The following is an 11,532-nucleotide window of genomic DNA, read 5'->3' on the forward strand; positions in this document are numbered from 1 at the left end:
TTATACATGTACTATAGTGAATACATCGTACTAATGAATAATGAACCAGATGTGGAATGTGTGATTAGCTTTCCGGCCACGTGTATTTTGATCATTCATAATATTGGTGAATAAACTATTTGACCATTAAAGCTATTAATTACACAAATACATGGCCTAAGGAGTCATGTGCATGAGATATAGACATCAGTCTACATACTCAAATTTTAGGAATTATGTGAAAGGTGCTCTAATGAGTATAAATATATACCCACGCAAACCAGTCTTGAAATCCTTCCCCACCCCTCTAATATATTTGTCTCATGAAATCTCACCCTTCTTGTGTGACTTGACAGTGATAAAATCTAGAAGATTCTCAAGAGTTTCTGTTCAAGAGAAACAAGAGATCCAATATTCTTACAAAACAAGAGAAACAAGCGAACCATGTATGAAATGAAATCCCCTATCCTTTTGGTTCCTCAAATGAACATCACGAGTAACACAAGTGTCCCACTAATAGACATCGGCATTGTCCTCGCCATGTCAAATCTGAACATCTTCTACTCTATTAGCTCCTAAACTGATTCTAGAAGGATCTCCTAAACATTTTGGTTGTAGCAGAAAGTGAGAGAGTCCAATGACAAAAACTAAAACTAGTATGGACACCTAAGACATATAATTTTGGGGGTTTTCTCCACGATGAACCATAAATTAGAGTTAATTAAAAAATTTAAGACTTTTTATTTTTACAAAAATAGCTATAATTTCCTTAAAAGCATATAGCAAGTAAGGTTCAAATCTACATGGAGCAAGTATTGAATAAGAGAATTTTTAGTTTAATCATACTTCAAAAAAAATATAGGATGTAGGAATTTTTTTCTTATTAACCTAACATATCCAAATTATTTCCACTGGTAAGAAATTATCAATGAGAAAAAAAAATTATCCAAATTGTACAAAACAAAATTGGAAATTTTATGGATTTTTTCTAGTGTAAAATTATAATTGATTCTAAATTAATACTAATCAGGTAACGCTCTGGTAGTGATGGGTGATGGTTCAAAATGGTGGTGTAAATGGTTTGCATATGAGTTTTATCTTTGTTAATTGTGGTTGATGTGACTGTAAATGCACGATGATGAGCAATGGAGCAGGGAGAGTGATGTGTATTTTACCATTGCTGGTGGTGATGTAAATTAAGGCTGATATGCAGTGAGGAAAACTAGAGTTGGTGATATGATGTATGATGGTGAAAACCCAGGATATCAGAGATGATAACCTAAGAAAAAGGACTACTGCACAAGTTTGAAAAAAGACACATATCACACTAACCTCATTCTCACCTGCTCAACGGGCTGAGTGTTGATTTTCCTTCAGAAATCTTACTCATGTCATTCTCTCTTAGAATGCAGGAACATGCCCAAATAATAATTCGAATGGGGAAATGATTTGAGATTTCTTTTCTAGAAGAATGGGGGTCAATATTCTAGATAAATATAGGAGGTAAATAAAGAACTATCCTAAATAAAGATCGTTATATTTGTGCATTTGAAATTGGAGCAATCTGACCCCTTTTTATTTTCTCTCTCCTCCAATTCTATCTCTTTGCAATTGAGAAACAGGGCATACGAAACTTGAAATCTTAACAAATGTATATTATGTAGGAATATTCTAGATCAGCGTTCTACTACATGCTAATGTTCCTTTCTTAGAGGAAACCTAATCACTTGGAAAAGCAAAAACATAGCCTATTGTTTCTAGATCCAGTGCTGCAGCTGAACTTCGCGCACTAGCATTAGGAGTTTGTGAAGCACTATGGATTCGGAACATACTGCAGGACCTTTGTATTCAACTCATCACGCCAATAAAGCTGATGTATGAGAATCAGTCTGCTATCAAGATTGCACGAAATCCAGTCCATTATGGTCAAACCAAACATGTTGATTTTGATTGTCAACATGGTTTATATTCAATTTATTGATCAATGCGTAGATATCCTCACTAAAGGGGTGCATAGCCCAACACTCAACCGGTTTATAGGCAAGCTGGGACTGAAGAATATTAACTCTCAGCTTGAGGGGGAGTGTTAATGGCTAGGAACTCTGTTTTGTTCTGTCTAGTTATTCACTCTCATTCTGTTATACTTGTTTTTTTATTACTGTTACACACCGACGATTGTAATATCTTATTGGGCCTAAATGACCCAATAAGTTAAGTTAAATAGAGATGTAATGCCCTAAAGGAAATTACGGGAGTTTTTCCCTTTCAGAAACCTAAATGTGTCTCTCTTCCTCTCTTCTCCCTTCTTCTCCTCTCGACAACTCTCTCAACTGTTATATTTGATCGTCTACCGCCTAAGAAGCGCTCTGCTGCACCTCTAAGAATGTTGGTGCTTGGTATTGCATGAAGAAAGGATGCAACATGCTGCGTCTACAATCTCTACCTACACTTGACATTTACTACAATTACTTAGTTTAAAGAATTTGATATCACGAGCATGCTGTGTCTTAGCTTGGCCCACCAGTCATACAATATGATCTTCAATCTGAGGATGGTCAGATTTACTCATGATTTGGCTATAATGATCTATATACTTGACAAATGGAGGTACATGATCGATCCAATGATCCCTAATTTTGGGCCAAACCACTACAGATTGTCTAGATTGAAAACCCTATCAGATTGATGATCTGATCAATCAGTTGGTAGTAGATAGACTCCTCAATAACTAGGATGCATCCAAATAAGGCACATCATGTCACATGTCTCACTGTGCAGGTCAACATCCTGTCTGCATCTCAATAAGTAGGATACACAATTTAGATGCACACGGCCTAAACAATGGCACATGACAAGCCTTTGAATATATTTGGGATCGGAAACATGAGGATGCCACACAGCTTTATACAGGCACTTAGCACTATAATGCAAGCTAGCCAGTAGTGCCTCGTACTAGAGAACGGCACATCGGGGACGTGACGGGACGGATGTGGATCCTAGGATTTTGGAAAATCCATCACGATCACGTCACTGTCATGGTTTGCAGCGTCCCCTTCACGTCCCCGTCACGTCCCCATCACCGGATGGCATCACCATCGCGTGTGATGGGAAAAACAACCATGCAGAAGAGAGAGAATTAGAGGGGCATATCTCCAATTATCTTTGGCCGGTATCCTTTTGCGCGCGTGAATTAATGCAGGGACTTTTCTGCAAAATGCCAAAAATCGCGTTAGCGAAGCTACATGGTGAAAACTCAGCCATTGAAAAGCTTAAATCTAACAATTTTTAAGCTTTCCTGGTCATTTTTTAAAATCCGTCACGTCCGTCATCCGTGACGGCCGTCCCGTCACATCACTCGTCCGAGGCCCCTCGCCACCATCGCGTCATCATCACGCCCAGTTCCTCATCCGTCACCGTCACCGTCACGGGCCCCTAATTTCATTACCGTCACCTCATCCGTCACGTTGCCGTCACCGTGACGTGTGATGTGACGGTGACGGCTACCGTTCCCTACCTCATACACACCTAGCCGGGTCGCCTCCTCCGACTTGTAGTAGAGAGGCTGTGAGAGAATATCTGTCTGGCATGCCTCGTGCCATCAGTCATGGGGTTTATACACTCCTCGTGCCTCTCCGAGATCTAACACCCTATGCGCAACATCAGTAGGCCATGGGACTATTCCTGACCCAAAGAGAACTCCAGAAAAACTAGGTGGACTTCACAAATTCTTTAAAACTAGGTGGGTTTCTGCATATCTAGTCTTTTGCGGGGTTATTTGGAAAAAAAGACATTTTTCTTTGAAACTTTTTCTTGAAGATATCTGCGATGTTCGACTAAGTTTTTCATTCCAGCTCTTCGAAGAGTCGCTCGCTGTCGTTGGCGTTTCCGTGTGGGGTGAATTCAACCGTCTCGAATCCTTGCTGCGGGCAAGAACAATTTCAAAGTTCTCAGATCTTGCTGTCTGTTCATCGTCAGATTGCTCTCCCTAGATCGGTGGAACCCTAACACGGCTGAATTCTCTGCCGCGATCCGTCTCCGTACTGCATTGATGCTTGATTGTGTGGATTTATCTTTTTTTCTTCTTTTTTAAGAGGAAATGATCGGAGTAATGGTTGCCGATCTAGATCTTGGTTTCAGATCTATGTTAGCTGATTGAGCTGATTGTCTGCGCTCTTGGTGATTGCTCTTTGCTGTCGTCTCTGATGGCGACGAGGAATCGGACTCCCCTCTTTAGAAAATACAGGGATGCTCTTCGTAACGTGAGAGTTTCTTCGCCGACTTCTCATCAGCATGGGGACGCCTCTTCGTCGAGCAGAGGCGGCGGCCCGGTGATTGAATTGGTCAATGCTTCGTTATTGCATTCAAATCGGCCTTACACGCCGCTCAGCACAGAAGATCCGAGCAATTCTCGGTGCGCTCAGATCTCTTCTCGTCTTTGCTCATATTTTCGAATTATATTCCTTAATCGCGCTTCAATTCTCTTGTACAACCTTAATATCAGTTCAGATTTGAGGGTTTCCTTGGTGGATCTTGAATTTATTCTTGATCGAATTATTTTTGCAGCAGCAGGGGCGCCGTTACCGTCGGATTACCACCCGCATGGGTTGATATATCTGAAGAAATTACGGCAAATACTCAACGTGTTCGTTCAAAAATGTCTGAATTATTCAAGGCTCATTCTCAGGCTTTAATGCCGTCATTTGGGGATGGAAGGGAGCATCAACACGCGGTTGAGGTTCTTACCCAAGATATTACTAACTTGTTGAAGATATCAGAGAAGAAGTTGCAGAAACTTTCTGCCAGTGGATCATCTGAAGATTCCAATGTCAAAAAAAATGTTCAGGTGAATTAAATTCTTGAAGATTAGACGAAATGAACGCAAATTCTTGTTTTTTTTTCTTGTTCTTGATGCGCCGCGCTTCTCTTCTTCATCAATCAGAATAATATTTGAGTTTGACCTTCGAACGAAGAAAATAATATGTATCCTTTTTCTGGGTTTCTCTTCTTCAAACTTTATTTATTGATTTATTTATCATCTTTCTTCCAGCGTTCACTCGCCACGGATCTTCAGAAGCTCTCCATGGAGCTTCGGAAGAAGCAGTCTGCCTACCTGAAGCGCCTCCGACAACAAAAGGAGGTTCGTCTTTTTTTTTTATTTATTTTTATTTTTATGTTCGTCTTATTATCATGTTCATTCCTTATATATCATGTTCTTAATGGGATTCCATCCAAAACCTTTTATATCTCTGTTCAGGATGTTGATTTGGAGATGAATATCAACGGGAGCAAATCAGAGGAAGACTACGACGACTTTGATGACATAGTACTCATTTCTCAAAAAAATAAAAATTAAAAGAAAGCTTTTATCTTTCTAACTTGGCCATCTTTTTAATCCAAAATTCGCAGGGATTTGGCGACCAGCATGTGTCTAAACTCAAGAAGAAAGAGGCTTTCACTAGGGAGAGGGAGAGAGAGATTGAGCAGGTAATGGATGATCTCTCTCTCTCTCTCTCTCTCTCTCTCTCTCTCTCTCTTATGCATTTGTATCTCTCTCTCTTTGTCATCTCATATCCAAATGTACCCAGGTGGTAGAATCAGTCAACGATCTCGCCCAAATCATGAAAGACCTCTCTGTCCTTGTCATAGATCAGGTAATCGATCTATTTACTCCAATCTCATGCACTTCTTGCCCCCCAATTTCATCTCTCTCTCCTCCACATCATTCTTTTCGAGCAGGGAACAATCGTGGACCGGATTGATTACAACATCCAGAATGTGGCTTCTTCGGTGGAAGAGGGATTCAAGCAACTTGAGAAGGTGATCTGAACCGTCGAATTTCTCCATGATAATCGTGATCTTGATCTAACCATCTTGATTGCAGGCGGAGAGGACGCAGAGGAAGGGGGGCATGATCATGTGCGCCACCGTCCTCGTCATCTTATGCTTAGTGATGATCGCTCTCCTCATCCTCAAGACTATTCTCTTTTGACCCAGGTAGGTCAAAAGAGAAGAGAGATCAAATAAATAATTTCTCTAACTTGTGATCATTCATCAAGGTAATAAAATACAGCGTTTCATTATTTCAGCCCATTTTGAAGGATGGAAGAGAGAGAGAGATAAGGAGATGAAGCGCTTCTAGAGAGAGAGATGATGGGGACTGGAGAAGCGGTAGGAAGCATAGGAGAGAGAGCCGTTGGTGAAGCTGTCGTGGATGAGAGTGGCCTGGGCGATGCCGTGGGGCCCCCGATCTGTTTGGGTTTCCGTTGCGGCTGGTGTGCACCCGGCCGCGCCAAGGGCCACGTGGAGTGGGAGGAGGTGTTCGGGCCAGGGGTGGGCCCGCCGGGCGAAGGGGGCAGTCTCCTCGAACCGGATCACGTTGTCGAATTGGCCGGTGGTGAGGGCCTCGGTGAGCCAGCGGGAAAATGCGGTGGCCCATTGGACCGGGTGGCCTGTCCCGGACCGGAGCTCACGGAGGTTGTGGGTGGCGCTGCCGGAGCCAATGATGAGGACTCCCTCGTCCCGTAGTGGGCCGAGGGCTCGACCCATGTTGTAGTGATGGAATGGGCTACTCTGTGATTGGACGGATAGCTGACAGACGGGGATGTCGGCCGCCGGGTACATGAGCATGAGTGGGACCCATGCGCCGTGGTCGAGGCCACGCTGGCTGTCCACCTGTACACCACCGAATCCAGCCGTGGTGAGCAGCTCCTGCACCCTCTTCGCCAGCTCCGGCGACCCCGGTGCCGGGTACTTCAGCTGTGTGTTGGAGAGAGATAGATATCATCAGCCCCAGAAAAATAAAGAAGAGAGAGAGATCCTGGCTTGGTAGCCTGATCTCAAGGATATAATGCCTTCTAAAGAGCCTGTCTATAAAGTACTGCATGAGATGTTTAAATAGGTTAGAAGAGAGACGGATATATTAATACAGAAGAGATATGAGAGATATAGATACTTTAGAAGATGGACAGATAAAGTTGACAACATGAAGAACCCCTCTAAGAAAGCTTCTTCCAGAAAGGAAGAGAAAGAGGAGGAGAGAGAGATACCTGGTAAATGGGTTTGGGAGAAATTGGGAGAATAATTGAGATTATGGATGGGATAGCCTATGCAGACAGGAATAAATAGAGAGATAGAGCAGACATCCCTCTCAAAAAAATCTTCTTACATGAACGGAGAGAGAGAGAGAGGGATTGATTGAAAGAGAGGGGAGGAGAGAGAGAGATACCTGGTATATGGGTTTGGGAGAAATTGGGTTAATAGAAGAGATTATGGATGGGATAGGCTATCCAGAAAGATCTAGGTAGAGAGAGTAGACATCATGGAGAACCTCTCTAATAAATCTTCTTACAGGAAGCAAGAGAGAGAGGAATTGATTGATAGAGAGGGAGAGAGAGAGAGAGATACCTGGTATATGGGTTTGGGAGAAATTGGGTTAATAGAAGAGATTATGGATGGGATAACCTATCTAGACATGAATAAATAGAGAGATGGAATAGACATCATGGAGAACCTCTCCAATGCATCTTCTTACATGAAGGAAGAGAGAGAGATGGATAAATTGATAGAGAAGGGGAAAGAGAGATACCTGTTATATGGGTTTGGGAGAAATTGGGAGAATAATTGAGATTATGGATGGGATAGCCTATCAAGGAAGCACAAGATAAAGAAACAGAGTAAAACATCATGGAGAACCTCTCTGGGAAAACTTCTCCCAGGAAGGAACAGAGAGAGATGTACATAATGATTGATAGAGAGGAGAGAGAGATACCTGGTACATGGGTTTGGGAAAGCCGTAGAAGTCATAGATGGTGTCGTTACGGACGACGGCGTTGACGGCGGGGGCGGCCGTGTCCCAGTGGGCGGAGATCACGAGTATGGCTTTGGGGGGCTCCGACAGTACCGTCGATCTCCATGATTGCAGAAAACGCCTCGCTGGCACGCTCTCGTCGATCGACATCATCGGCGACCCATGCGAGATGAAGAACGTATCCATCATCCGATGAGAGAGAGATAGATCCTCCTCCCCTTCCCCTCTCCCTCTTCTATAGAGGCACCAGTCTGGGTAATCGACGAGAGAAATAGAGGGAACTTCGTCTGAGATTGAGAGGATCGGTAAGGGTAGGTGCAGCAATTCGCTTTAGAGAGAGAGATGACGTCGTATGGCCTTCTAGAAGGAGGATGTTGCGGTTCAGAATTAACTCTAGAAAAACGACAATTTTTCTATAAATAATTTATTTCCTTGTCGCATAATTCAATCGTTTGGCCGGCCTTTTCAAAATAGAGAGATGATGTCATGTAATTTCTAGAAGGCCGACCGGTCGGTCAACTTGACTTTTTCTTCATCGTCAAGACCCCTACAGAAGTCGTCCCCCAAATGGCTTCTTGGAATGCATTCCAGGGTTTGCCTTTCAGGTAGGGATCGGCCATCGTCATCCGTCTGTCCTCCATCTTCGACCGACGATGCAGCAGATGACGAGTTTATAGACTATGCCGTCATCCGATAACGAGTTTATCAAGTGTATTTTATTGCTCAATTTTGTTTAAATATGCCATGTTCATGAGGCATCTGACTGTCACTCCGGCGAGGAAGAGAGAAAAAGTGATGTCCAATTACCTGCATCTATGGTTCCAGATTGTCCCGTTCGACCTTCGAAATCAATCCTGGGACGCGGATGGGATGGTTTTTTCATCCGAATGGACTAAAACCATCCCATCTGTGCGTGTCAGGAGGAATTTGTTGAACTAAGAGGGGGTGAATTAGTTTTACTTCTTTTATTTATATAGATTCCTTCTTTAACTCTCTCTTACTTCACTCAAGGGACAATAAATTTTTACCCTGCTTCGGGGGACTAATGTGCCCTTACTGCAGCCGCGCCTTGCCTGAGGAGTCGCCCTGACTCCACTAATCACTTTGGCAAATGCAAAGTGAGAAAAACTGTTCGCGATGTACAATCGCTCGCACTGATCTCAAGTAATCACATACTAAAAACACTTGCTCGGTGCAGACGTCTTCCTCGACCTCAATCGAGTGCCTTCTCAGCTTCCAGCAACGTTCTGAGCCTCTCCTCAGTCCACTCTGTGCTGATGAAGTCCTCACGTCTCAGGCCACCATCCCGTGTTCAAGTGGATGTGATCTTTCTCTTGTTAGTGCACTTCCCTGAAAAGCAATATAATGACAATATCTTTGTTGACCTTAAGTCAACTTTTCTCCTAACCCTAGTTTTCTCCTAAATTCTGTTTTTCAACTTTCAAGTCACAAATCGTGTATCAAATGTCGATTGATGTCAACTACCAATGGATATGATCAAATGCAGTCAAAATCTAAACTTATATCAACTGGTAATAATTCTTCTCAATTGTAATAAGATAGTCCAATGAGATCAATTGATGTTTACTAATATCAGAAATATTCAAAGTAGACAATCAGATCAATCAATATTAAAGATCAATTGTCTTAACTCAAGTTAAATGTGATTTAACAAATATCAATTCAAATAAAGTAATTATAGTGAGTCTGATCGAATGTGATTTAGAAATCTCAAAATAAATCAAACAATTTCACTGTGTAAATCCTGATCGAATGTGATTTAGAAAATATCAATTCAAATCAAATAGTTATATCAATTCTGATCCAATGTAGTTAGATGATATCAATTTAAATCAAACACTTATATAAATTCTGATCCAATGTAGTTAGATGATATCAATTTAAATCAAACAATTATATCAATTCTGATCCAATGTAGTTACATGATATCAATTTAAATCAAACACTTGTATCAAATCTTATCAGTTATAACAAAGATATATCAATTCAAATCCAATAGGTATATCAATTATGATCGAATATATATATATGGGAGATATCAAATGTATTTGAATTTGCGAGTTAATGCATTCAATAAATTGATTTATATAGTTATTTAAATTTCATCTAATCTAAAATTTAAATTCAACTTTACAAGATGAATGAATAATTTTCGAATTGAATTTCTTATATCTGAAGAAAACTGAATTCCAAGAACGTTACTTAAAATCAATTAGAATTAGGGCGCCTAAAATATTCCAGTATTTTGAAATCGAATTCAAAACTAATGTGAATTAATCAAAGAATTCAAATAGATTTAAAGCTGTCAATATATTCAATAATCAAGAAGTCCAAGAAAGTTGGTTATATGATTTCAAATAATTGCAAACATCAAAATGGAATTGAATTTTATATCAATTAACTATGTAGTAAAAAGTGATTTAATCTTTAATCTTTATCAATCAAGATTTCAATTAGATTTTATATTTGATTTCACATAATCAAGAAACCAAAAACAACTTGTTATTTAGATTTCAGAAATCCAAGATCAAAATCAGTTTTTCAAATTATGAATGTTCAAATTTCAATTTTAGATTCTAACTTACGAAAGTCAATGAATTTCAAGAACCCTCAAATTAATTTCAACAGAAATCAATAAATTGGTATCTTGATTTCAAGAAATCAAGAAATTGGTATCAAGAACATTCAACAAGATATGGAACAATCTAACCAGGATTTTCTTGAAGAATCAATAATCACAAACATGCAGATGATGACGTCAATTAATTTCAACAGAAATCAAGAAATTGGTATCTTGATTTCAAGAAATCAAGAAATTGGTATCAAGAACCTTCAACAAGTTATGGAACAATCTAACCAGGATTTTCTTGAAGAATCAGTAATCACAAACATGCAGATGATGACGTCCACGAGTCTTGAATTTCCTCACCACCAGCCAGAACTTTCAAGAACTTTCAGTTGAGAGAGAGAGAGAGAGATCGCAATTTTTCAAGAGAAGAGAGAGAATGAGCACCAAAAAGAATACCTTAGAAAGAGGCTACATTGGATATTTATAGCCTTCAATTGTTATTGGGCCCAATTTTCCTTGTCTTATTGGGCTTCTACCTTAATTATAAACTTATTATCCCTAATATACTCCATCACATATTTATCTAATAAATGTCTATATATTACTAGTATATTCAACTACTTAATTAATTTTATTAAATATCTATTATATTAAATCATCAAAATCCTTTTCCTAACAGAATTTCTGTCCCGGTTTTCATCCAACCTCGCGGACAAGACACTTTTTTGTCTTGGGACGAAAAAACAGTCCCGTCCGCGTCCCTGCACTATACCCGAATCAAGCTGCCGGCAACAACAGCCCTGGTGGGTGGTGACTATCCCCGGGTAGGCGGAAAATGAAGACAAATTTTAGGGACTCCATAGACGACAAGTTGATGACGATATCGTTATCGTGATTTCATAGTGCCTTGTCGTAGTCCCGATGTAGGGAACGGCACGTCTGGGACGTGACGCCCCGAACGTGACGGGACGGACGACGATGCGTGACGAACAGTGACACAACAAACATTTCGTCACGTCACCGTCTCGTCAAGCGTACGAGGATTTTGAAAAATTCTGTCACGTTCTCATCACGCGTCCCTTCTTCCTCGTTCCGTCACGTCACCGTCACGGTGACGCTGTCACCGTCACCGGTGACGGAAATAATAATATTTATT

General features: G+C 40.7%; 2 protein-coding genes across 3 annotated transcripts; one reads left to right on the forward strand and one right to left on the reverse strand.

Moving 5' to 3' along the window:
- The first annotated feature begins 3,811 nt into the window (after positions 1–3,811).
- Positions 3,812–6,853, forward strand: LOC144704262 (syntaxin-43-like). Of its 2 annotated transcripts, none has more exons than XM_078576617.1 (9): positions 3,812–4,390; positions 4,543–4,822; positions 5,027–5,116; positions 5,234–5,302; positions 5,386–5,463; positions 5,565–5,630; positions 5,716–5,796; positions 5,861–5,973; positions 6,066–6,853. In XM_078576617.1, the coding sequence occupies exons 1-8, from the start codon at positions 4,182–4,184 to the stop codon at positions 5,966–5,968; spliced, it is 981 nt and encodes a 326-aa protein (XP_078432743.1). In that variant the 5' UTR covers positions 3,812–4,181; the 3' UTR covers positions 5,969–5,973; positions 6,066–6,853. The 2 variants fall into 2 exon arrangements, with proteins under 2 accessions (XP_078432743.1, XP_078432744.1); XM_078576618.1 differs by having other exon boundaries at positions 4,546–4,822.
- LIGB (catalytic LigB subunit of aromatic ring-opening dioxygenase family) lies at positions 5,996–8,093 on the reverse strand. Its single transcript, XM_078576619.1, has 2 exons — positions 7,748–8,093; positions 5,996–6,735 (listed from the first exon to the last, which is right to left on the reverse strand). Exons 1-2 carry the CDS (start codon positions 7,973–7,975, stop codon positions 6,115–6,117), a joined length of 849 nt encoding a protein of 282 aa, XP_078432745.1. The 5' UTR covers positions 7,976–8,093; the 3' UTR covers positions 5,996–6,114.
- Positions 8,094–11,532: the final 3,439 nt, after the last annotated feature.

The sequence above is a fragment of the Wolffia australiana genome, chromosome 6 (genome assembly GCF_029677425.1).
Source record: "Wolffia australiana isolate 7733 chromosome 6, ASM2967742v1".
In the NCBI taxonomy this organism is placed as follows: domain Eukaryota; kingdom Viridiplantae; phylum Streptophyta; class Magnoliopsida; order Alismatales; family Araceae; genus Wolffia; species Wolffia australiana.